General features: G+C 36.8%; 1 protein-coding gene across 3 annotated transcripts; it reads right to left on the bottom strand.

Moving 5' to 3' along the window:
* Nucleotides 1-645: 645 nt before the first annotated feature.
* Nucleotides 646-22,542, bottom strand: LOC139975420 (5'-nucleotidase domain-containing protein 3-like). 3 transcript variants are annotated; one of them, XM_071983407.1, is made up of 16 exons: nucleotides 22,309-22,542; nucleotides 20,552-20,733; nucleotides 20,169-20,243; nucleotides 19,567-19,622; nucleotides 18,571-18,661; nucleotides 17,928-17,996; nucleotides 15,876-15,932; nucleotides 15,124-15,184; nucleotides 13,688-13,790; nucleotides 12,651-12,752; nucleotides 11,449-11,533; nucleotides 10,513-10,653; nucleotides 7,628-7,770; nucleotides 1,546-4,414; nucleotides 1,064-1,328; nucleotides 646-985 (listed from the first exon to the last, which is right to left on the bottom strand). In XM_071983407.1, exons 1-14 carry the CDS (start codon nucleotides 22,505-22,507, stop codon nucleotides 4,204-4,206), a joined length of 1,575 nt encoding a protein of 524 aa, XP_071839508.1. In that variant the 5' UTR covers nucleotides 22,508-22,542; the 3' UTR covers nucleotides 646-985; nucleotides 1,064-1,328; nucleotides 1,546-4,203. The 3 variants fall into 3 exon arrangements, with proteins under 3 accessions (XP_071839508.1, XP_071839507.1, XP_071839506.1); XM_071983406.1 differs by having other exon boundaries at nucleotides 646-1,174; nucleotides 1,286-1,328; XM_071983405.1 differs by having other exon boundaries at nucleotides 646-1,328.
* Nucleotides 22,543-24,098: the final 1,556 nt, after the last annotated feature.

The raw sequence follows: 24,098 nt of genomic DNA, 5'->3' as shown, positions 1-24,098 counted from the left end.
AGTAACCCTGGATGATAACCAAATTTCTGGCCGAGACCCAAGACTATTTATACATGTACGTATTTTAGATCCTCCTGCAAGCAGGAACTCGCAAAGAGGCCATCATTGGCTTATCAAAGCCGCAAGCTGACAGACGTCAGTCTCTTAGATTCATATTTAACGTCCATGATTATGAATTGTCAACAACTCTGTAACTGGACGACATACATTAATCTTAGAGTGCCTCGAACTAGGGACCTTGTGATTAAAAGGCACCGGCGTTAACCACTGAGCTAACACTCCTACTATACCATATATGCAAAACTAGTTTGTATTATTGCTATTCCATACATTCAATACTAGTCAGTTTGACCCTTGTGAAGTGGTATCTTTGTTTAGTTGAATGTACAAGGTTGATGGCAACAGTTTACAACTCATAAAACTATCCTTATCCCACGGCATCTGAAATATGTTGGAATAGTAAACATTGAAATAATTTGGGGTTGGGGGAGGGCACACTCTTGGGGCTGGGGGAGGGCACACTCTTGGGGCTGGGGAGGGAACAGTGACAGTGCAAGATCAACCTTTTACTACTAGGCCATCTCTTTTGTCTGTGTTTGATATATCACTGAGCAGACAAGATATGGAATACATTACTACAACACGTAACACCATGTAGGTCTTTTATTGAGGCATCAAATCATTCAATTCAATTTAATACTGCACAAAATCTCCATTTCTCAATTGGAACCAATCATTATCATATTTGTCATTATCTTCTTAGGAGTTTCAAACATTGTATCTGATAGCTCCTAACTTTTGAACCTCCAATTCAGCAGTGAGGTATTAATCAACAGTTTGTGAGTCAAGGTTCCTCTGATTTTTATTAACAAACAAAATTCATCAATGGATTCCACTTAACCATTGGTGAAGGGCGGCCTCTCAGAATGTCCACATAACCAATGATAATGAGGGACATCTCTCACAGAGGAAATAAGAAACACACCTTAGGGCGGCCTCTCAGAATATCCACATAACCAATGATAATGAGGGACATCTCTCACAGAGGAAATAAGAAACACACCTTAGAGTGTGTCCACTCAGTCTGTGAAAATGGGAGACAACACCTCTAAGAACGTCCACATAACCAGTGATAAATGAGGGACACCTCTTACAGAGGAAATAGGAAACACACCTTGGAGTGTGTCCACTCAGGCAGCAATAATGGGAGACAACACATCTTAGAGCATCTACATAACCAATGATAAATGAGGGACACCTCTTACAGAGGAAATAGGAAACACACCTTAGAGTGTGTCCACTCAGTCCGTGATAATGGGAGGCAACACCTCTAAGAGCGTCCACATGACCAATGATAATGAGGGACACCTCTTACAAAGGAAATAGGAAACACAACTTGGCGTGTGTCCACTCAGGCAGCAATAATGGGAGACAACACCACTTAGAGCATCTACATAACCAATGATGAGGGACACCTCTTACAGAGAAAATACGAAACACACCTTAGAGTGTGTCCACTGAGTCCGTGATAATGTGAGGCAACACCTCTAAGAGCGTCCATTCAACTCATGGTATTGAGAGACAGCAATTAAGGTGATGCCTTTATCCCATGATACTGGGACAGACCTCTCAGTGTCCACTGAACATATGATGAAGAGGAAATGCCATCTTAACAATTTGTAATCAACTCATGAAAAACAGAGTCCCGTCTTACAAATGGACACATCAGACATAGGTGGGCATCTCTTCTTGTAAGCCTACTTCATCACATATGATTTTCTGGCTTCTTGCTAACTGAGAAAAATGGTAAAATAAGGAGGGTAGAGGTCCTCTTACAATCATGAACATTACACAACCATTTGGGTATATACACAAAACCTGAACTGAATTGCACTTAGTAACTGCTACTATGTGTGTCTGATAGTCTTTGCAAACCAGTATAATTATTTTTGTTTTATGAGACCCAAATTAGCACCTTACGTCTGGTATCAGGGATAATCAAATATAAATAGTTAAAACAAAAAAGTATCAGCAGCAAGGAAAGAAAACAATAAATTCTGTATTTACACACAAAGTGGATATAAATACATATCTATTCTTACAATTTCTTATCATGAGCAATTGTGGGCGGCTTGTTGATTTTGAGGTATTTTTGAACAATTGAAGTCTTAAAAATAAATTGGTCATAAATAGAGTAAAATTTTTTAAACAGATCCAGATATAGAATTAAATGTTTACAGAGATCGATTCTTATCACAAGTAAACTACTCACAGGCTACTATCTGTAAAACAACCAAATGATTAATCGTTGTTGATGCCCACAACTTAAAGAAACAATGCATTAGATAATGTCCCTGGATTCAGAAAGATCAGCTATTGATATGATCTACCCAAACGGGTTGCATAGTGATATTCCCAGCATGAAAAGCCTAGGGTAGCCGTACTTGGTCCTCCAGACTTTGACATGCAATCCTCAGCCACTTGTGCCTTAATAAATGTTGTGTCTTTCACATAAAATCTGGTCTGGCCCAGGTAATTTTCATACCCTGGTATGTAGGTTGCAATATAAAGACAAATAGTATTAGCTATGAAATTAAATTATGATGGCCACTGAGGCTATATAAATTCAGTATTAGCTTCACAAAAACACTGTTCGGTTTTCTTTTATTCATTCACAGACCAAAGGATCACCAAGAGGGAATTGTGTGAGTCTTGTCACATGAATTCAAAGCTTCCAATTATGCTATGAATACACTAGTGGCATCCACTTAATGGATACAGCTACATCTATACACAGATAGCATCCACTCAATGAATGCAGCTACATTCCTACACAGATAGCATCCACTTAATGGATGCAGCTACATTCATACACTGATAGCATCCACTCATTCAATGCAGCTACACCAATAAACTACTAGCATCAACCAGATAAAAACAGCTACATCCACACAGTGCTTGCATCCACCTGATGGATGCAGCTACATCCATACATATAACCAACAAAGAAAGTTCTTGAACATATTCATTAATGCCCTCTTATAACACCCTACCCTACCCAAACCATGTACAGTCATTGGACCAAAGATTTCTTTCCTTGAAAGAGAAATGCCCATCTCATCATTTAGTGACCTGCCTCAATCAAGAGACTTTTAACTTTAACAGGCTCTGGATGAGGCAGGTGAACATAAACCTGACAAAATAACGCCCATTTTGGGGCTCTTTGTTCCACACTCTACTGGTAGACCCCAAGTTCATTAAACGTTGGACCTATCTACTACCATGGTTATAAATATTTGGCCCTTTGTTAAATATTGATATTCAAAGAATGTTAAGCCATACCTAATCTCTATATTTAGCCCTGCTTCTCCTGTTATGAATACTCAGCCTTGCCTACTCCCGTAGTTATGAAATCATCACTTTCCAGCCTCTTCTAAATAATGAACATGTAATAAATAAACTTGTTTGATACAATCCTGATCACTCAGAATGATCAGTAAAGGTCTATCAAGGTGAACAAAATCATTTAATTGGAAATACACACATAGCACGATTGTAACTAAAGGTGTAAGTGAGCATCCAGAATGCCAGCTGTGAGATGCAGCTACAAACAGGACCAGCAGATGGGAGGAGACAAGGTATCAACTCTCCTTCTCTAATCAATGTTTTATAATAACAGCTGTGAGATGCAGCTACAAACACGACCCGCAGATGGGAGGAGACAAGGTATCAACTCTCCTTCTCTACTCAATGTTATATAATACCAGCTGTGAGATGCAGCTACAAACATGACCAGCAGATGGGAAGAGACAAGGTATCAACTCTCCTTCTCTACTCAATGTTATATAATACCAGCTGTAAGATGCAGCTACAAAACATGACCCGCAGATGGGAGTAGACAAGGTATCAACTCTCCTTCTCTACTAAATGTTATATAATACCAGCTGTGAGATGCAGCTACAAAACATGACCCACAGATGGGAGTAGACAAGGTATCAACTCTCCTTCTCTACTCAACTGTTATATATAAACATCGAAAACATGGACATCCATTACCAGGAGTGCAGACCTGTGATTAATTGCATATATGTGAAGAGACTCAGTCATGTGACATACTACGAGATCATGTGACCTATCCCAGTACGAATGACACCGAATGAAGATACCCTCCCTCGACTTTCCTCACCTCTTGTCAGGCCTCCTTCACCTTAGAATCGTGTTGAAATTGATCTCATGAGGCAAGGCAGACCTCCGGGGATAAAAGGTATGGTCTGTAGGATACTGGAGTAAGTTGGAGACGGACGACATGTAGAGGTCCGCATAGCGGCAGAGCCGGGAGGTGAAGAAGGAGGGGTTGTGGTAAGTGCGGAAGATGCTCCCAAACTGACGGTTGAATGCTTCTTTGGTGGCGACCCTGTTAGGTGCGATAAATACAATAAATCCAATAGCTAGAAGACTGGCTATCATTAATCATGTACAGAACTTTGTGGGTACTGAGAACACTCACTGAGAACGCTCACTGAGAACGCTCACTGAGACCGCTCACTGAGAACGCTCACTGAGACCGCTCACTGAGACCGCTCACTGAGAACGCTCACTGAGACCGCTCACTGAGACCACCCACTGAGAACACTCACTGAGAACGCTAAATGAGAGCACTCACTGAGAACACTCACTGAGACCACCCCCAGAGAACACTCCCTGAGAACACTCCCTGAGAACACTCCCTGAGAACACTCACTGAGAATGCTAAATGAGAACACTCACAGAGAACACTCACTGGGAACACTAACTGAGAACACTCACTGAGAACACTCACTGAGAACATTCACTGAGAAAGCTCACTGAGAACACTAACTGAGCAGGTGTGTCCAAAGTTTGGTATTTCAGAGCATTGCCCATCATGTTATCAGTTAAACAAGTCCTCAATATGCTTGGCAGTAAGCCAATCGAGATTACCATACACGATTACAGAAGATTTCTATATCAACGTCCACAAAACTAAACAAAGTATTAAAGAGGCAGGTGACTTGGATCATTGCCAAAACATTACACAATCCTAGAAAGACACAAGCTCTGGTCAGAAAAAAAAACATTGACTAATTTTGAAGAAACTAGTTAGGATGGCTTCAGTTTATTGTAAACTCAAATCTGAGATTCAGCTAACAACCACCCTCCCATCCCCCACAATGCAACAGGAATGGATAAAATAACCAGACGTGAAAACAGTCCTCGGATATCAATGGATCAATTCCAGCTGGGTCGGACTAGTAACGTTAGAGGAAGGACAGAGAAGGGTTCGGAGACAGAATGTATTTGATTTTGTAATTCTCTGAAAACTTATCAAAGATAATAGCTTGTAGCAAGAGCGGACATTAATACGAGCTTGTCAATGACCAGATATATGAAAAATACATGCATTGCAATGGTAAATTATATAGTACACACTAAACGTCATATTTATATATAATCATATATTGACACTGATGTATTACTTTGCATTGGTAATGTGGTTTGGCCACTGTGCACACTATTTTTATATAACTGTGCTAAAATTTTACCACAACCTATTTCCTTCTGACACATTATTTATTGTTACTTGTTTATGTATCTATGAGCTGCAAATGTGGGCTGCTGCAATTGTCATAGGCTATTGAAATTATTGGATTCAATTGGTTTAACGTACAAAAGGAATCCAACGGTATCATAGCAACCTTCATACCTGAACAACCATACTAAAAGTACAGAAATTTCCTATGTAGCCAATTGTTGCACTTTTCACACAACTGACCGCAAAAATACTAAAGGAAGTTTTCTATAAGCTGCATATGTCATCTACTACAATTGCCTTATATGCATATCTAACTATGGGATTTAGGTACATAAACAAATCCAACGGTATCATAGTAACCTTCATACCTGTAAAAACATGCTAAAAGTACAGGAAGTTCATATTTAGCCAAGTGTTGCACTTTTCACACAACCTGACAGTAAGATTACTTAAGGCATTTATCAAGGAGGAAATAAAGACCTAGCAAAGCAGACCACTAGTGCCACAAACAGGTCATGTAACATCAGCGTGATGCTATTAGGATATCATACTCAGGTTATGTACTGTATTCACTATTAAACTGCACACTTGTGGTAATGTAATTAGGGTCCCATACTGAGGGATATGTAATCAGCAATTCCATGCCCAATATTTTTGTTATCTTTATCCCACTTTTATGTAGGCAGGGTCCCAGACACTCTGCTTAGGGTTTACACAGACATACAGACATAAAGTACAGGCAAGGTATGGCTTCTCAAAGTATTCTTTACAACATTTAAGACAACATTTGTCAAACATATTGTACAAGTAAATACAATCTGGTCTATTTCACAGGGATGATTAATTAAAAAGTCAAGTTTAGGACAATGCATATCACAATCAGAGGCAGTGTTCCCCTCACAAGTAATTCCGGTCTGGACTAACGAGGATTGATGACTAATTAATAGTCGTCAAGTGTAAGACGACCCACATCACAATTTGAGGCAGGCCCACCCGTAAGTCATTCCAGTTTTGGACCAACGATGAAGGAACTTTAAGTCACCGATAAAACAATTTGCTCTGAACTTTTCATGCCAATTTACAGTTTTTAATCTCTAAACATAAATAGCTACAACTTAAAAATAACCACGTTGGTGTGTATCAACTCATCCTTGGTAGCAATCATTTTCAGCTTGTTCAAACACACTAAGACCACAAAGGTTCAATAGATAATTACTTAGAAAAGATAACCACGACATAAATAGCAGCTCTTCAATTATGTTAACCTTACTTTAGACTTCAAAACAATGCCTTCGTTTGTTTGTTTGTTAGTTAGTTTGTCTGTCCTGCTGAATGCAAACAAAACGATCCTCTGCAGAGAATACTTATCAACCTGTCGCAGTGGAGTTATCTAACACTTGGACAATCTGATCACCAACTTCAAGGAGAAACCCCAAAAAAAACAAACATTACACAACCAGGGACACCGCTTCAAGATGTGGAAATTAATCTAGTAACAAGCTCTCAGAGATGCGTTAGTTATACTTCACGAATAAACTTTATAGTAATAGTTAATAGTTACATCGAGTCCCCCCCCAATGATTGGCCAATTTAGAATTAGTTATAAGTTCTAAGTGTTAGTGTTTTTTTTTGTGTTTTTTTTTTTTTTTTTTTTTTGTGGTTTATAACCCTGTCTTATATCATTTTTTAAACTTTTATTGCTGTTGTTATTACTTTTAGGTCTTCTTAAGTTTGTTATTTTTATATTCCAGGTATTGTTTCTTTTGTACAGTGCTCTTGAGATGTTTTATTTCATGATAACAGCACTTTAATATTTGGTATTTATTTATTTGGTATTTATTAGATGAAATTCTCACAGAGCCTACTGCCTCAAAGGATCTGAGCTGACATTGGTGATTACCATAGACAATGAAATGGCTGTCCTGATGCAATTATGCAATTGTCATCTTTAGGGAGGGAAGGTGGGGGGGCAGGGGCAACACTAATCAACAATTCCTTACCCCATTACACAAACATAGACATTAAAAATGGTATGTTCTGATGTAACTCATAAAGAAAAATCCACCTTCCTTTTACCTTAGTTGGTTCCTCTCGTGAATCCAGCCATTGATTACATCCTCGTAGCCGGTGCCCTGGTTATCCTCTATCAGGTTCTGTAGGGACATCAGCCATAAGATGTCTCTCTTGAAAGGAACAGAGTTACCAATCTCTATCTCATCCTGAAAATTATACAAAATAAATTGTTCCTGTCAAAATCTCCGCCAGCTTCCTAGAGTCTATAGCCATGGAAAAAATTGAAATAAAATTTGCTTAGCCCACTCAACTTTGTTTCGAACGAGATGATGGCTCAAGACTCTGGCATCTGGTGAGCCAGGTATTGGGTCTAGGCTGTGTATTCTTTCAACCAAAATCCTCATTTACGGTGGCCTAGAAATGTATCGGGAAGGTACTTTGGCCGGGCAATTGAGCAGAAAATAACTTTTTGAACATCTAAGGGAGACTTAAAGTGACATTCACTATTATCACTCTGTTACTTCATGATTCCTGAGTTCAAACTTTCTCTGATTCTGCTATACATATTCATTCAACTATATCACCACATACACACATGGTTGATTTCATCATTAAAAAAACAAAACAATATTCCAACAAGAGGACCCAGAGTCTTGTGATTTCTTTCCATAAAATATCATTGGTAGGATGCTCCCCAGACCCCCAAAGCTAATAAGCAGCCGACCATTAAATAGACATGCCCCTAGCTCCAATCTGATGCCCCCTAAGCTTCAACAAGAATGAGCATTCCACTATTCAATAGACTTGCCCCGAGTTCCATTATGATGCCCCTAAAGCTTCAACAATAATGAGTAATCCACGATTCAATAGACTTGCCCCTAGTTCCGATGTGATGCCCCCTAAGCTTCAACAATAATGGGCATTCCACGATTCAATAGATTTGTCTCTAATCGGACACGATGCCCCAACCATAATGAACAGCCCACAACTAAATAGAATTACCCGTAGTTACGATAGGATGTCTCCTGTCCTCCACCGTAATAAGCATTCCACAATACGATAGACTTGCCTCTAGTTCTGGTATCATGCCCACTAATCTCAAACTTAACAAGCATTACACAATACAATAGACTTGCCTCTAGTTCTGGTATGATGCCCCCTAATCTCCAACTTAACAAGCATTCCACAATACAATAGACTAGCCTCTAGTTCTGGTATGATACCCCCTAATCTCCAACTTAACAAGCATTACACAATACAATAGACTTGCCTCTAGTTCTGGTAGGATGCCCCCTAATCTCCAACTTAACAAGCATTCCAAAATACAATAGACTTGCCTCTATTTCTGGTATGATGCCCTCTAATCTCCAACTTAACAAGTATTCCACAATACAATAGACTTGCCTCTAGTTCTGGTATGATACCCCCTAATATCTAACTTAACAAGCATTCCACAATACAATAGACTTGCCTCTAGTTCTGGTATGATGCCCCCTAATATCTAACTTAACAAGCATTCTACAATACAATAGACTTGCCTCTAGTTCTGGTATGATACCCCCTAATCTCCAACTTAACAAGCATTCAACAATACAATAGACTTGCCTCTAGTTCTGGTATCATGCCCCCTAATATCTAACTTAATAAGCATTCCACAATACAATAGACTTGCCTCTAGTTCTGGTATGATACCCCCTAATCTCAAACTTAACAAGCATTCCATCATACAATAGACTTGCCTCTAGTTCTGGTATGATGCCCCCTAATCTCCAACTTAACAAGCATTCCACAATACAATAGACTTGCCTCTAGTTCTGGTATGATACCCCATAATCTCCAACTTAACAAGCATTCAACAACACAATAGACTTGCCTCTAGTTCTGGTATGATGCCCCCTAATCTCAAACTTAACAAGCATTCCATAATACAATAGATTTACCCCTAGTTCTGGTATGATGCCCCCTAATCTCCAACTTAACAAGCATTCCACAATACAATAGACTTGCCTCTAGTTCTGGTATGATGCCCCCTAATCTCCAACTTAACAAGCATTCCAAAATACAATAGACTTGCCTCTAGTTCTGGTATGATGCCCCCTAATCTCCAACTTAACAAGCATTCCACAATACAATAGACTTGCCTCTAGTTCTGGTATGATGCCCCCTAATCTCCAACTTAACAAGCATTCCAAAATACAATAGACTTGCCTCTATTTCTGGTATGATGCCCTCTAATCTCCAACTTAACAAGCATTCCACAATACAATAGACTTGCCTCTAGTTCTGGTATGATACCCCCTAATATCTAACTTAACAAGCATTCCACAATACAATAGCCTTGCCTCTAGTTCTGGTATGATGCCCCCTAATATCTAACTTAATAAGCATTCCACAATACAATAGACTTGCCTCTAGTTCTGGTATGATACCCCCTAATCTCCAACGTAACAAGCATTCAACAATACAATAGACTTGCCTCTAGTTCTGGTATGATGCCCCCTAATCTCCAACTTAACAAGCATTCCACAATACAATAGACTTGCCTCTAGTTCTGGTATGATACCCCCTAATCTCAAACTTAACAAGCATTCCACAATACAATAGACTTGCCTCTAGTTCTGGTATGATGCCCCCTAATCTCCAACTTAACAAGCATTCCACAATACAATAGACTTGCCTCTAGTTCTGGTATGATACCCCATAATCTCCAACTTAACAAGCATTCAACAACACAATAGACTTGCCTCTAGTTCTGGTATGATGCCCCCTAATCTCCAACTTAACAAGCATTCCATCATACAATAGACTTGACTCTAGTTCTGGTATGATGCCCCCTAATATCTAACTTAATAAGCATTCCACAATACAATAGGCTTGCCTCTAGTTCTGGTATGATACCCCCTAATCTCCAACTTAACGACAAGCATTTCACAATACAATTGACTTGCCTCTAGTTCTGGTATGATGCCTCCTGTCCTCCAGCCATTTTGGAGGGACGGGTCAGCTAAATCACTGTAGATATGATCTCCAAAATAGAGAACTCTGGAGCCATCCCATCCAGTCAGTTTAGTAAACTGCTCCACGTTACCCTGTCAACATAGTAAGTGAAACATCAAAAACTAACAAAATGTTCCACTCTTGAAATGACACAATGACTCATGGTATGCATTAGCTCCCCACAGTGGTCCATCAAGAACAAAGCCTTGAAGATATTAGTATTAATGTACACTAGAGACAATGGGACAATCTGACAGGGAGACACAGAGACCCTGAACCATAGCTGTGTCTGATCCGACCCAACTGAAGTAGCCTTAAAGGAAACTTATGTCAGTCCAGAGTCACCTACTGGTTTTACTTTATCCTAGGTAAAGAACTGATCAATATGATGATGATAATCATGATAATGATAATGATAATGATAATAATAATAATAACAATAATAATAATAATCATAAATAATAAAAATAAATAATCATAATAATAATCATAATAAAAAAAAATAATCATATTCATAATCATAATAAAAAAAATAAATAAAAAAATAATAATAATGAGAATACCAACAACAACAACAACAGAAAACTGTGTGCACAGCTGTGTTGAAAAAACAACTAATATGAAGCATTCTAGGTGTGACTTTAATACTCTGATTAAACATTTAACAGATAATTCTTAGAAACTCATACACAGAATCCTCGCAAATTTGTAATTGTCTCTGCATAGACACTGTGACAGTCTCTGTATTTTAAGGTCATAAATCATTTGTTGCAAAATTAGGGATTATTGATTTATGAAGTGCCTGCATGAGAATTTCTACTGTGTTACTCAGCATGGAATAAATTATTTTTAATTAATTAATTATAGATAAGGATCGGGCGACCAACCTCTAGGTAATATTCTCCTTTCCTTAGTTCCTTTACTCTCGACCAAGCAGGTGTTCCAGTCTTGGGGTAGATGAATCGAAACGGTCTAAAAGATGAATAGATAATCATATTATTCTCCAAAACATAGTTACCTAGGAAATACAGACTTAAAATTAACAAGTTTTGAGGGTCGGGGAGGAGCAGAGAGACTTGCAAAATGAACTTTGTTACAATGATGTCTTCAAAAGAAAACTACGCTTGTAATAGAGGTGTGAATAGCACTACAAATGGTTATAACGATTTGCTATACATACATATTTGAAAAGTCTTTCTTGAAAATCTGAGGAAGTTAGTAGCTAACATATAATTTAATAGCATATTTAGACTGCATGGATTAACATGATAATGGTTCCACTGATTGCTATGTATGTGGCTTCGCCCACATTGAATGAGAATATCAGACACACAGGTCAGCTCTTAATATAGCATGACAGATATCTTATTATTTTGTTCAAAAGTTCACTTTTCAGATCTCATTTTTCAATTGCAAATTATTTACTGTTATAATCCGACACAAAAAGCTTTGTTTCCCACAAACTTTAAATACTATTTTATTTAATTTTTCAAATTCCATTTTTCCTGGTGTGATTTTGGAGGAGTTAAAGGGAGTGAAGACTCGCACACAAAGAAACGTCTGATGCCGGTAACCTGACCTAGTTTCGAATGAGGTGTAACAGAAGTGTTAGACACCACCATCGATCCCAGAAAATACACACACAGCTTGCTACCATCGGTAATTAGACTATAGTGTACAGTCAATACATGCAGCTACGGTCATTACCCACAACACAGTGTACATAGCATCGATGGACATCTCAGGTCTAGATAAAAGATAACAAGGTATCACATTTCATTACTGTCTGCATTTTGTAGTGACAAAAAAAAAATTCACTTGCAAGCAATGGAAAGTTAACTTTTTCAGAGGGCGGCACACGGTTTGGGGCGAGTCTTCAATGCCTTTAAGATATCAGGTTATATTTATTGCCAGAATAAAGATAATGCAATGCAAAATGAACATGCATTCCAGATGTTTGGTAAAGATACGAAATTCAGGCGAAGAGACATTGATGGTTACATCTTTTGGTCTTAAACTAAGACTAAAATCATGATGTTGCATAGAAATATGAGTCATTTTATGAAGAGAAGAATGAGTGACTTAATACCTTGTTGTATCCTTGAAAAAGAGAGGTTTTCTTGCTTGAACAACGATGACTTCAAAGTAATCGACCCAGTCGTTTCCAATCATGTAGGACATTCCTTTGTCTCTGGAAAGAGGAGCATTAAGCTAGTTAATATGCGAGACCCTCGTTAGTTGATATGTTTCAAGGATTTTGCAAACAACAAAGTTGGTGGTTCAAAATGACTGAATAATTCAAGTGAAAGGTATGAGTAAATGCTGTTTGGAACAAGAAAACAAATGGTTTTCCCTTGGAGAGCCTAAAGGATAATTTTTGGCTTTCAAAACACTAGTTGTCTCAGCCGAACAGAGAAGCTCTGTTACCATAGCAATCAAGCAGCAGAGACCCAGTGTGACCAGTAGTGCAACATCAGTAGGGAGGCCATTAATCCATATAGCAATGATGTACAGTGTTAATATATATGTCCATGGAGTAATAATGTACAGTGTTAATATATATGTCCATGGAGTAATGATGTGCAGTGTTAATATATATGTCCATGGAGTAATGATGTGCAGTGTTAATATATGTCCATGGAGTAATGGTGTACAGTGTTAATATATATATCCATGGAGTAATGGTGTACAGTGTTGTCCATGGAGTAATGGTGTACATTGTAAATACATAGGAAATAAATTGTTGCCACATAATGAGTCTTGTTTCTTAGACAATTAAGTCAGTGACTTCTTTTACTGTGAACTACTTAGCTGAGCAAAACCTGTGTCATCATTCCCACTTTTGCTGACAAATATTACTTTATAAAGCAGTGATGTATGTTTGTATGTATGTTACAATTCTTCAATGTTTCAGAGTCAGTCATCCTTCAGAAAGCACAATCATATTACAAATTACAGAAAAGATGTAACAAAGGACATTTGTAGGAAGAAGAAACACATAGCATCCTCCATAAACTCATTGATATCAATGGATAGGTGTACTATTTGACAGAAACATCATAATAAATAAACTCAATTTGAGACTAACAGGAATAAATGAATCTTAACAATTCAGCAGCAGCTTACACAAATTCAAACGGTGAGTTTGTGATGAGGAAGAGGCGCTTGCCTTTGTTGTGCAATCTACTGATGAGGTGTCGAACCTCTGTTGATGACTCCAGGTATGCTCCTGATGAACAAAGAGAGAAACAAACTGATAAACAAAGAGAAAGAGAGGATTTGTACTTTAGTGCAGGGTTCCCCTAACTTTATCCCCCCACGAATCCCCTGTGGATGTCAGAGTTGTCCACGCACCCCCAACTTTTCGAGACACGATCTGAGTCACTATTATACTATAATAAGCATAACAGTGCTTCCTTAAAGAATCTTAGATCAAGTTCAGCTCTTTATCTTCACCATGTACTGTCATTCGTACACCACCTTCACCAAAGTAATGCAGCCTGTGTCTGTTTCATAATTCAGTTATTTATCACATGCACGGTATATGGAACAGCTATGGCAACATATGCGTATGGAACGCGAAAAGAGTTTGTCAGATAGGTACGACTTTTGTACATTACTAAATTATATGATATATCAGATTTTAGTTCAACAAAAAGGACTCTAGTTTCGACTTTCAGAAACGTCTCACGAACCCCCTGGGATGGACTCACGCACCCCCTGGGGGTTCATGCACCCCAGTTAGGGAACCCATGCTTTAGAGGATAACTGCTCACAAGATTCAATAACAGAGAAGAGGAAGAACACAAACACATCAATCCATAATATTAAAAAAAAAACAGCAGAGGAACTTGGGTAACGAGAAATATCAGATCGCACAGTTAGACACTATGTCTTAGAATATGTATGTTTGAGTATTTGTAATCACCAAAACGATAGAATTACACATTTAGAACCACAAGTATTTGTGTATGCTTGCTAGAGATCGCAAGAAAGTTGTGAGTCATCGATGCATCCGTGAACAACAACGAAGGCGAGAAAATCAAATTAATTTTGATTAAAATCAACAAACTGTCCTTCTTCATAGTTCTTTGACATTTAATGTGTTTATCACCCTGAGTTGTGATGATATTTTGGGCTGCAGGGTGTTTATGTTTGTACTTCAGGGTGTATTCCTTTAATCGACATTTACATATCGTTAAAAATAAACTTAGCTTTATCAATTCCATTCTCTGACATTTGAGCCAAAACATCAATTTGTAATTTGACATATTTTTATCTCCATTCAGGAATTTCGTTTGACACATTGCCTAACTTTGAAAGCCTGTGAGAACTGATGATGTACAAGTGAGTAATATTTAGCTATGTAACTGTGTAATAACTATATAAGGCTATGTAACCAATATGTATATCTGTAATAACTCTGAAATAACCTGGGTGAACTGTATCTACATTGGAAGCCATATAAAAACACATAAAAAAGTGAAAAGTTCAAAGATGCATAACACAATATCACATCGACAAACATTTGAAGTCTATGGATCGAGCCTGTTAGCACCTACCTACATTGTTTCCAACCTCTTTGTGCATATTGCCAGAGAAATGAACTTCTTTCACAGCATTCTGTTTAAACAAAGGAAACTAAATTCAATAAAAAAGGTGAAAACTTTTAAGAAGAAATAAATACAAACATACACACAAATGCGCACAAACAAACAAACACGCACACATACATACACACACATACATGATACATACATACATTCACACACCCACACATACATAAGACAGAAACACAACAAGGTGACAGAAGAATAAAGGAATGCAACATTTCTTATGTTCATTTTTTGGCAGCTGATTGAATGTGGTCAATGTTTAGTAATCCTTGACTAAATTTAACAAATACTGGTTTTACTAAACATTGAATGAAGGAGCATGTAACAGCATAAATGAACAGTTCAGAGCCATCATTATTGTCACTAAGGTTACAAAAATGGAAGAATTGATACCACTGTTATTCCAGGATTGGTTGAAGATATCATACTCACATGAATATCACTAAAGAGATACTCAGATGATCAAACACAAGACATTATTGTCACTGAGGTTATGAAAGTGGAAGAATTGATACCACTATTATTCTAGGATTGGTTGACGATATCTACCAAGACTTATACTCACATGAATATCACTGAAGAGATACTCAGATGATCAAACACAAGACATTGTTGTCACTGAGGTTATGAAAGTGGAAGAATTGATACCATTGTTATTCCAGGATTGGTTGACGATATCTACTAAGACTTATACTCACATGAATATCACTGAAGAGATACTCCGAGTCATAGGGGATTCCCCGCTGTTCTAGATACTGTAATGGAAAGAAACAGATTTGTTGATTCATGTAAGATGAATACAACCATACATTACAAAATCCATCTGTACATCTATGTTTATTTTAGTTGGCAGTCACAAATAGAGGACCATATCTAAAAATTCATGCCAAGTTTTGTTTACATCTCATCTTTTAAAACAGATCATATAATCTACAACAGACGATTGATTTAAACTTAGTAATTTGAGATTTTTCCTCAAGTCCAGTTAATATTTATTGACAAAACAATTCTACATCAGATGAAAATATTCCATCATTGAAGTAATAGCCTATATGACTTTATAAAAATAATGGTTTCACCAATAGAAATCAATTAACATTTATTTTCCTATGAGAAATGAACTCCCTAAAAAGTTTTTTCACTGAGTAGTAAACGTAACAATAAGTCTAACACAAGAACCAGAGTTCTTGAAGACATGGCTAGGAGAACAAATTAATTCTGACACATAACAGACCATCGAGAACATGCAACGCTGAATTTCGAAAGCATTTCTGGTCTTTACAGAGTCATGCATTGTAATCTTATGAGAACACAGGAGCAGAGAGCATCATCAACTTTGCTTTAAGGTTAACATTCCAGACATTTATATAATTCAAAGGAAAACATTATGAAACCAAGAAGGTAGAGAGACATGAGCAGCAAGTTATCCACTTCAATGAGAAATAAATACAGATTTATCAGTTCTCGTGACAACCAAGACTTTAGAACCAGGGCAATGACTTATGATATAAGTCTAGTGTTTACCTCTTTAATATGAACTAAGCTATATACATATGAATTCTACTACCACTTTTTATTCTTTCTCTTTTACAAATTAGTTTGATAAGGTATACTGGAATAAACTAAAAAGAAAGGGACTTATAATTAACTTCAACAACATTAACTGTGAGTAAAGAATATCATACGGTCTGTGTAGCCTTAGAATTAACTTCACCAACATTAACTGTGAGTAAAGACTATCATACAGTCTCCCTAGCCTTATAATTAGCTTCAACAACATTAACTGTGAGTTAAGACTATCATACGGTCATGGGCGTCAGCAGGTTTCAGAAAGTGGGGGGGACACTATACTATCTAAGCGGAGCGCCACCATTGGTTGGCGCGTAGCGTACCAGAAAATTTTGGGTACATAAGACCCCCTAGATCGCAGGAGACGGCCTTCCTGAGTCATTTTTAGTTACATCAGAACCAGATCTGTGAGGAGAAATTTTGTCTCACAAAACTAAATTCCGACAGAAAGTACTGGTAGAAAGATGCCGTTCTGACACCAAGGGAAACGAATTACACAGCGTCCATCTCAAACGAAATATTTTCGGTAGTTTGGTATCATATAATACCCTGCATACAGGCAGAATACTGTCTGTAGGGCCTAAAATATATGATATTACCTTCCTGGTGGGGTCTTCGACTTGTTTTCAAGTTGAAATGCATCGTTTTCTCTGATTCACAGTGTAGGGCAAGGGGAATTCCATTTCTGGCGAGAAGGGGTGCTTCCACAAAACACTCTAAAACATCGTTCAAACATCGCACAAACTTTTATCAGAGGTCTCGGACGAAGCGGGGAGGGTGAATATCGGAGGAAGGGGGATAAAGGGCCAAGCACTGTTCTAATTTCCAGTGCAATTTATTGATAATGATTCTTAAGTTAGATTCTACTTGAATCAGCTCAGCAATTGTGATAGAAAATCGCGCATATGCATGTGATTTTTTTAATAACTGCTCTGAAAAGTGGGGGGGACAAATGATATGATATCCCCTCCACTTTTGAAAGTGGGGGGGACATGTCCCCCCCCGTCCCCCACCTGTTGACGCCCATGCATACGGTCTGCCTAGCCTTATAATTAACTTCAACAACATTAACTGTGAGTTAAGAATATCATACGGTCTGCCTAGCCTTATAATTAACTTCAACAACATTAACTGTGAGTAAAGACTATCATATGCCTAGCCTAGCCTTAGCCTAGCCTTACCTCTGTAACATTCCCTAACAAAGTCATCTCTGGGATGGAAAACAAATCAATCAGCTGCTTGAAGTAACTCTGAAAAAACAAAGGGAAAAGTGCAAGAACACTGTAACACTTATATGACAAAAGTCCTGGCCATAAGGAGTTAGGGGCATGTGGGGGTATCTTTGTAGCTAATATAAATAGGTAGATATCACAGAAATACTGCACAAATAAATGAAATCTGTGATATTAGATCTTCTTTTCAGTGTTGGTTTCACTTTCCAAGCTTGGAGCAATGTTGTATTCCTGGTTTTTGTATTACAGAGAACAGGGAATACTTTATTGTTTAAATTTTGTGAAGCAGTTCTGAAGGTTCTGAATTTTGTTTTCTTATAAACTACTGTACTATGGTAACTTTGTTAAAAACAATGGCTATACTTCTTTGCACTTGCGTAGCAACCCTGACCATTTTGAAAATGCGATACTGGATTTCAAAAACACACCAACCCACAATTCATACAAACAAAATTTAGTGATGGTGGTTCTGGATAAAACAACAAAATCTTTCAGTAGATTCAGCAGGGAGTTATAGTTTTCTTTAAGTATAATGACAAATCCTTTCAGTTCATGCCGTGACATGAAATGCTAAAACAAGCAATTTACCGACCTGGCCATTGAAGGACATTATAGCACCCTCGGGTACATGAGTGCCGTCATAGAGGTCCAAAACCTCTGAATCTGCTAACTGTTGTAGACCCCTGATGATAAAATAAATAGATAATCTTAAAAAAATTAATGATACAGCAACTATTTATAGAAGCAAGTGTAAAAAAATAGAGAGGAACAAAATATGCAGGATCATCAAATGAATTGCTCCAGTCAATGGATGATCTGTGAGGAATGGTATAAGACCAATAAATCCTACATTCAAAGTTGAACTTCAGTAATATCTGTGTAGTATGTAATACACAAAACCCGGGAGCCAGAAATAATGCTGGAAAGTCCACCTTTGGGGCTACTGTATGCCAGCAAAATTCTTCGTCTTTAATCCATAGCATGTATCTAATACATCAGGGTCTGTTATCTTTAATTTGCATAAATTAATTTTGTAAAAAGTGGTGCCGTTAATCTGTGACTTTCATAGTTAGTGGCTGCAATATCTCATCATCTTTAATCATCTTTAAAAGTGATTGTTTTTGGTCCAAGTCTTAAATGTTGGTAATGTCTGCATTAGCATGACCTTAATTCTGTGATCTCCTTGACCGTTGTCTTCAGTCTAGATCTGTGTCTTTAGTCTCTGTCTCTACTGTTCAATCAGTGATACCATAATCCTTAAGTCAGTGTCCCCTGTCTTCAATTAATCGGTACCTTAAAGCTAGTCCCCTTTTGATTCATTCATTCATTCATTCATTTATTTATATCCAGCAAGTATTTATAGACTTATAATAGAATTGGGACTAGTGTGTACATATTCAAGTGATATTTTACATGTTTACATGCTACTGTTATCTTATTGTTCTTATATTGCATGGAAAATGGGAAAGGGGAAAAGGGAAAAAGGAAAAAAACAGAGGAGCAATTCTCATTAAATCGTTTCCCCTATGCTCTTTCTAAAACTAAACTAAACTAACCTAACTAACTTTACTAACTAAACCAAACTTACCTGTAAACAGTTCCTAATTGTATATGATGAAAAGCATCAATCTTCATTAGCAGACCCTGTCAATTGAAAAAAGCTTGGAATAGTTAAATATTAATCAATTATTGTTTATTGATCATTCTTCCAAGATTTCAATCAGCGATCTGGACAATTACTAATCCAATCATTATCCTGGTAACCAACCGCTCTTTTGCTCACAGATCAACTGATGAGGAAAAACTCAACAGCTGGTCAGCAAACTTCATCTTGGAAATACAGTTCCAATGCGATATGAATATGTGTGGAATATAACTACTTTGGGTCTGGGGGGGGGGGGGGGATTACACTATTAAGAATGCAAGTAGTTATTCCACAACAGCCATATAAAAGAAAATACATTTACCATGAGAAGCAGACAGCACTAGCCTAGAGAAAGAAAACAAGGCAGAAAGAACATATCTTTTAATATTACTATTGTTGAACAAACTTGAGACTATTAACACTGAAAAATGTTACTATTAACGGAATGAAAGAACCTCATCTCAATTGCTTGTGTAATACCACCACAGAAATATTATTTTATTTTATTAGTTCATTAAAATATTAATAAACCTAAAATGCTCTACCTTCTTTGTGTCAAAATGAAGTCCTCTGATGCCAAAGTTCAAATTATACTTCATATCTCTAATGCCAGGTGGGAACTGAAAAATAAAAATAAAAAATAGAATTGGAGAAAAACATAGCAATTTCAATTTGCAACATTAAAATGATACTGAAGTATGATCTTTGATCTTGCATGTGTATTTATGTCAATTAAATTGTAAAAATTAAACTTGACACGTTGTCCTGACACGAATGAGCATTGACTTCGTAATTTAGCCGTCTGACAAAAAACTCAAATTCAAGAAAACCTGAAGATGACTTGGATAGAGTACAAACAGGCTTGGGCATGGTAAAACATCAATGTAACTAATAAACAGAGTCAGTAATATTGAAAGCTGGTTTATACCTTTCTTCGATCAACTAAATTTTCCAGAGCTTCCTTATAGATGAGGTGATGTAATTCACAGGTGTAACAGGCCAGTGTGTAGTCATAGTCAAAGCCGTAGACATCGATGGTAGACAAATCAACCTCATTATTAGCAAAGACAGATTTAGGATCTACAGCAAAGCTCTCTGCAGCTTGTTTGGCTGAGAAAATGAGAAAGGAAAAGACTTCAACAAATATTGAGTTTTTTCTTCGACCAAAAACATCAGCATTTTGCATATCAAGTAGGGGAAGAGTAAAGAATTTCAAGGACACAGCTATAGTAACCGGGACTGAACGTGGACAAAAGGCTGAGAGGTAAAGAGTTAAATCCCCCCCCCACAAGTAGGAAATCTGGTGTTACACTTTTATTCAAATCAACATGATCAAAGAAACCAGTCACATCTACTGTATCCTCAAATGTTGTCATCATTTAATCATATTCTCATTCTGATTTGAGTTGATATGAATGTAAAATTTGATGAAACTGTTCCTAAAATATGTTGACACCATGTGCCTAATAATTTCTTCCGAATCCTCCTCCGATATGATTTTACTCTGCAAAACTAAGCAACCTTTGTAAACAATTCCATATTATAATAAATGGCAAAGTTTCACAAGAACTGCCCAAGAGGTCTGGAGGCAGAAGTGGAAAAAAAACATAGTTGCCATCACATTACAATATCTCAATACAGTATTGAGATAACAATCAAATTTTAGCAAACAGGTTCCTGGGTGCATTTTTAAACTGTTCCCATCTTTGGTTCGATCAGTACATGACATAAATGCCTTAGTGGTTTGACAAAACAACAATTACATTATTTCCCATACAGCATAATGCAGTTCAAGCATTCTTCAGTAATCACTGCTTATTGACCAGAATTAACAAAGTAGCCTACTCTTTACTGTCAAACCAGCTATTTAAGTCTGTCAAATAAATGGCTCTCTCTGGCTGCAGTCTAGTAAGCTAGAATGAGCCGTCAGTACTTTGGTAAATTTGGTCACCAAACATTGCAGATGACAGTCTTTCTGACAGTTGTACATTAGTGAGATTATGCCTTGTGATCATTGCTTCATACCCAGTCTATCTGTCATGAAGTTTTTCGGCAGTTTTTGGCTTATTTCGGCCTAGAGGTCCTTTAACAGAGCATATGCTCATTTCTTTATGCACTCTGAAAGGTTATGATTTGCTTACATTTAGAAAATCACTGCTTTGGACTATTTAGGTACAATAATTTATGTTAAAGTATGCTCAAGACTAGTGCTAGGCTAGTTGTTTTCACTCCATATTGTTGCAATTTGACCTTCCCGAGTGGGCCACCTAAAAGGAATGGTTTTGCCAGATTTCTGCCTTGATATTTATACATTTAAATATTGTGTAGCGAGGTGCGACTACATGTGGGCCATAACAGGCTAAACATTACTTTAGTAATAGTCTAACACAATCACCATAAGCATACCTCAGTCAGCCAAAATCCTTTGCTGCATGCACACATGCCTCTTTTTACAACCATTCTTAAGTGTGGTCGGAAACACATCTAAGCATACTGCAAAGTAACGCTCTGCGCGTATATTTGTGTCCTAGCAACTTCCCGACATCAGGCCTATTCTACATTAAGACCTACGCAGTATTGGTCGAGTTAGCCTACAGTAGGCTATACCTATTCTGAATCTGATACTAGCATAGTACTCAATAGGCTAGGCCCACTGCCGCTACATCGTAACCTAGGTTAACCTACCGAAATTTTCACAGTAATCTTTATGTTTTGAATATTCTTCCCAGAGATCACTTTCGTTCTTATTTCTCGATGTATTTCCACCGTGACTTCGGTATATATTAAAAGAATTTTCTCGTAGTTGGAGGAGTGAATATTTAATCGAACTTCGGTGAAAAAATAGCTCTGATAAAAATCTTGTTTTTCGCATAGGGGCAGCCATGTTTTTTCTGTTTCCGGAAAGGGTGCAAATGACAGAAAAGCAAGTTATTACTTATATGCTATAGCACATACCTATTACACGGTTATTTCTACCTGTTGCATTTTTGTCAACATAGTTAAGTCATGGTGTTGGACTTGTTTAAATGAAGCATCTATGTAACAATTTGCCATTAAGTCTTTTTTTTTTCAAGTTATGGCTGTCCACATAATTGTTTAAAATGTTAAATGTAAACAGTCGTTAAGGTCACCATTACAATGTTTAGTGTTTTCTCGCTGGAATTTTGAAACCACAAATTTATAAGTAACAATTAATGTCTTTGATTTCTCTCAATTTATCTTGTTCTCTTCTTCTGGTTTCATTAGTTTAGTTGAAATGGAGGGGCGGTGGTAACATGGGACTGGTCAAAACCTCCAACCTTCTCATGGATCTTTCAGGATGGAAAATAATGATAATTTTACCCAATATTGAAGACCATCCCTGCCATTGATAGTTGTCATGTTCTCTCAAGTAAGCAATGTATAAGAACACATGAAAGTTGAAGTAAACCCCATTGAATATATTTTGTGTGTTCCTTCGATCGCATACCAAGTCTGACTCTCTTTTACAAGGAGTATATATATATATATATATATATATATATTTATATATATACATATATATATTTATATATATATATATATATATATATATATATATATATATATATATATATATATATATATATATATATATATATATATATATATATATGATGAAGTTGGTTGGTTTGCGTGTTTATCTTGGCGCAAAGTGCTCTATGTCAGGTGGACAGAGCGGAATAAAGGTTGAGTCTGATGATCGCTCAGCGCGTGAAACTCTGGGTACAACTACTAGTGTTCCACTAGTGTCAACTATTCTCCCAGCAAACACAAAACGTTATCATAACATATTTTTAAAAGAGCCTCTAAAATATGTTTTAATAACGTTAAATGTGGTGTTCAAAAAACGTCGGCATAACGTTTTTATGAGACATTAATGTTATATTGTTTTAACGAAAATGTTTTTTGAATTAATTGCCTTAAAACGTTTTCGTGACATATTTATTACACCACAAATAACGTTATCAAAACAAAAGACGAAACGTTTTAAAAACGTTTTTGTGTTTGCTGGGCTCAGCCTATATATATATATATATATAGAAAGATATATATATATATATATATATATATATATATATATATATATATATATATATATATATATATATATATTTATATATATATATATATATATATATATATATATATATATATATATATATATATATATATATATATATATATATATGTAGTCTGTGTGAAACTAACTAGAGATAATATATCGTCCACAGCAGGTGGTCATGCAGTATCTGTCAATGCAGGGGTCTTTCGCATGAGTCACAGTCTGTGCATTAAAGCAATGTAATGACAAAGTTATTCATGTTGGATAAAACAATATAGTTTCAGCAGAAGTGATAGTCGGAGATTTCACCAATATTCTACAAAACTGACATAAACATGGCGAAAACATTACCCCAACATTTTGCACTATTCAAATATTCCAAATATATATT

Source organism: Apostichopus japonicus, chromosome 10 (genome assembly GCF_037975245.1).
Source record: "Apostichopus japonicus isolate 1M-3 chromosome 10, ASM3797524v1, whole genome shotgun sequence".
NCBI classification, from domain to species: Eukaryota; Metazoa; Echinodermata; class Holothuroidea; order Aspidochirotida; family Stichopodidae; genus Apostichopus; species Apostichopus japonicus.
Note: the sequence above shows the minus strand (reverse complement) of the source record. Positions and strands in the feature narration are given on the sequence as shown.

Bases quoted from the DNA above. Each gene is read 5' to 3' on its own strand.
- LOC139975420 (XM_071983405.1), bottom strand. From the start codon at position 22,507: ATGGCTGCCCCTATGCGAAAAACAAGATTTTTATCAGAGCTATTTTTT. The intron at 20,734-22,308 runs GTAGGTTAACCT...TCATTTTCTCAG, and splicing joins AGATTACTGTGAAAATTTCG to CCAAACAAGCTGCAGAGAGC. The intron at 11,534-12,650 runs GTATTAAGTCAC...TTCATCTTTTAG, and splicing joins TTTTTCAAGGATACAACAAG to ACCGTTTCGATTCATCTACC.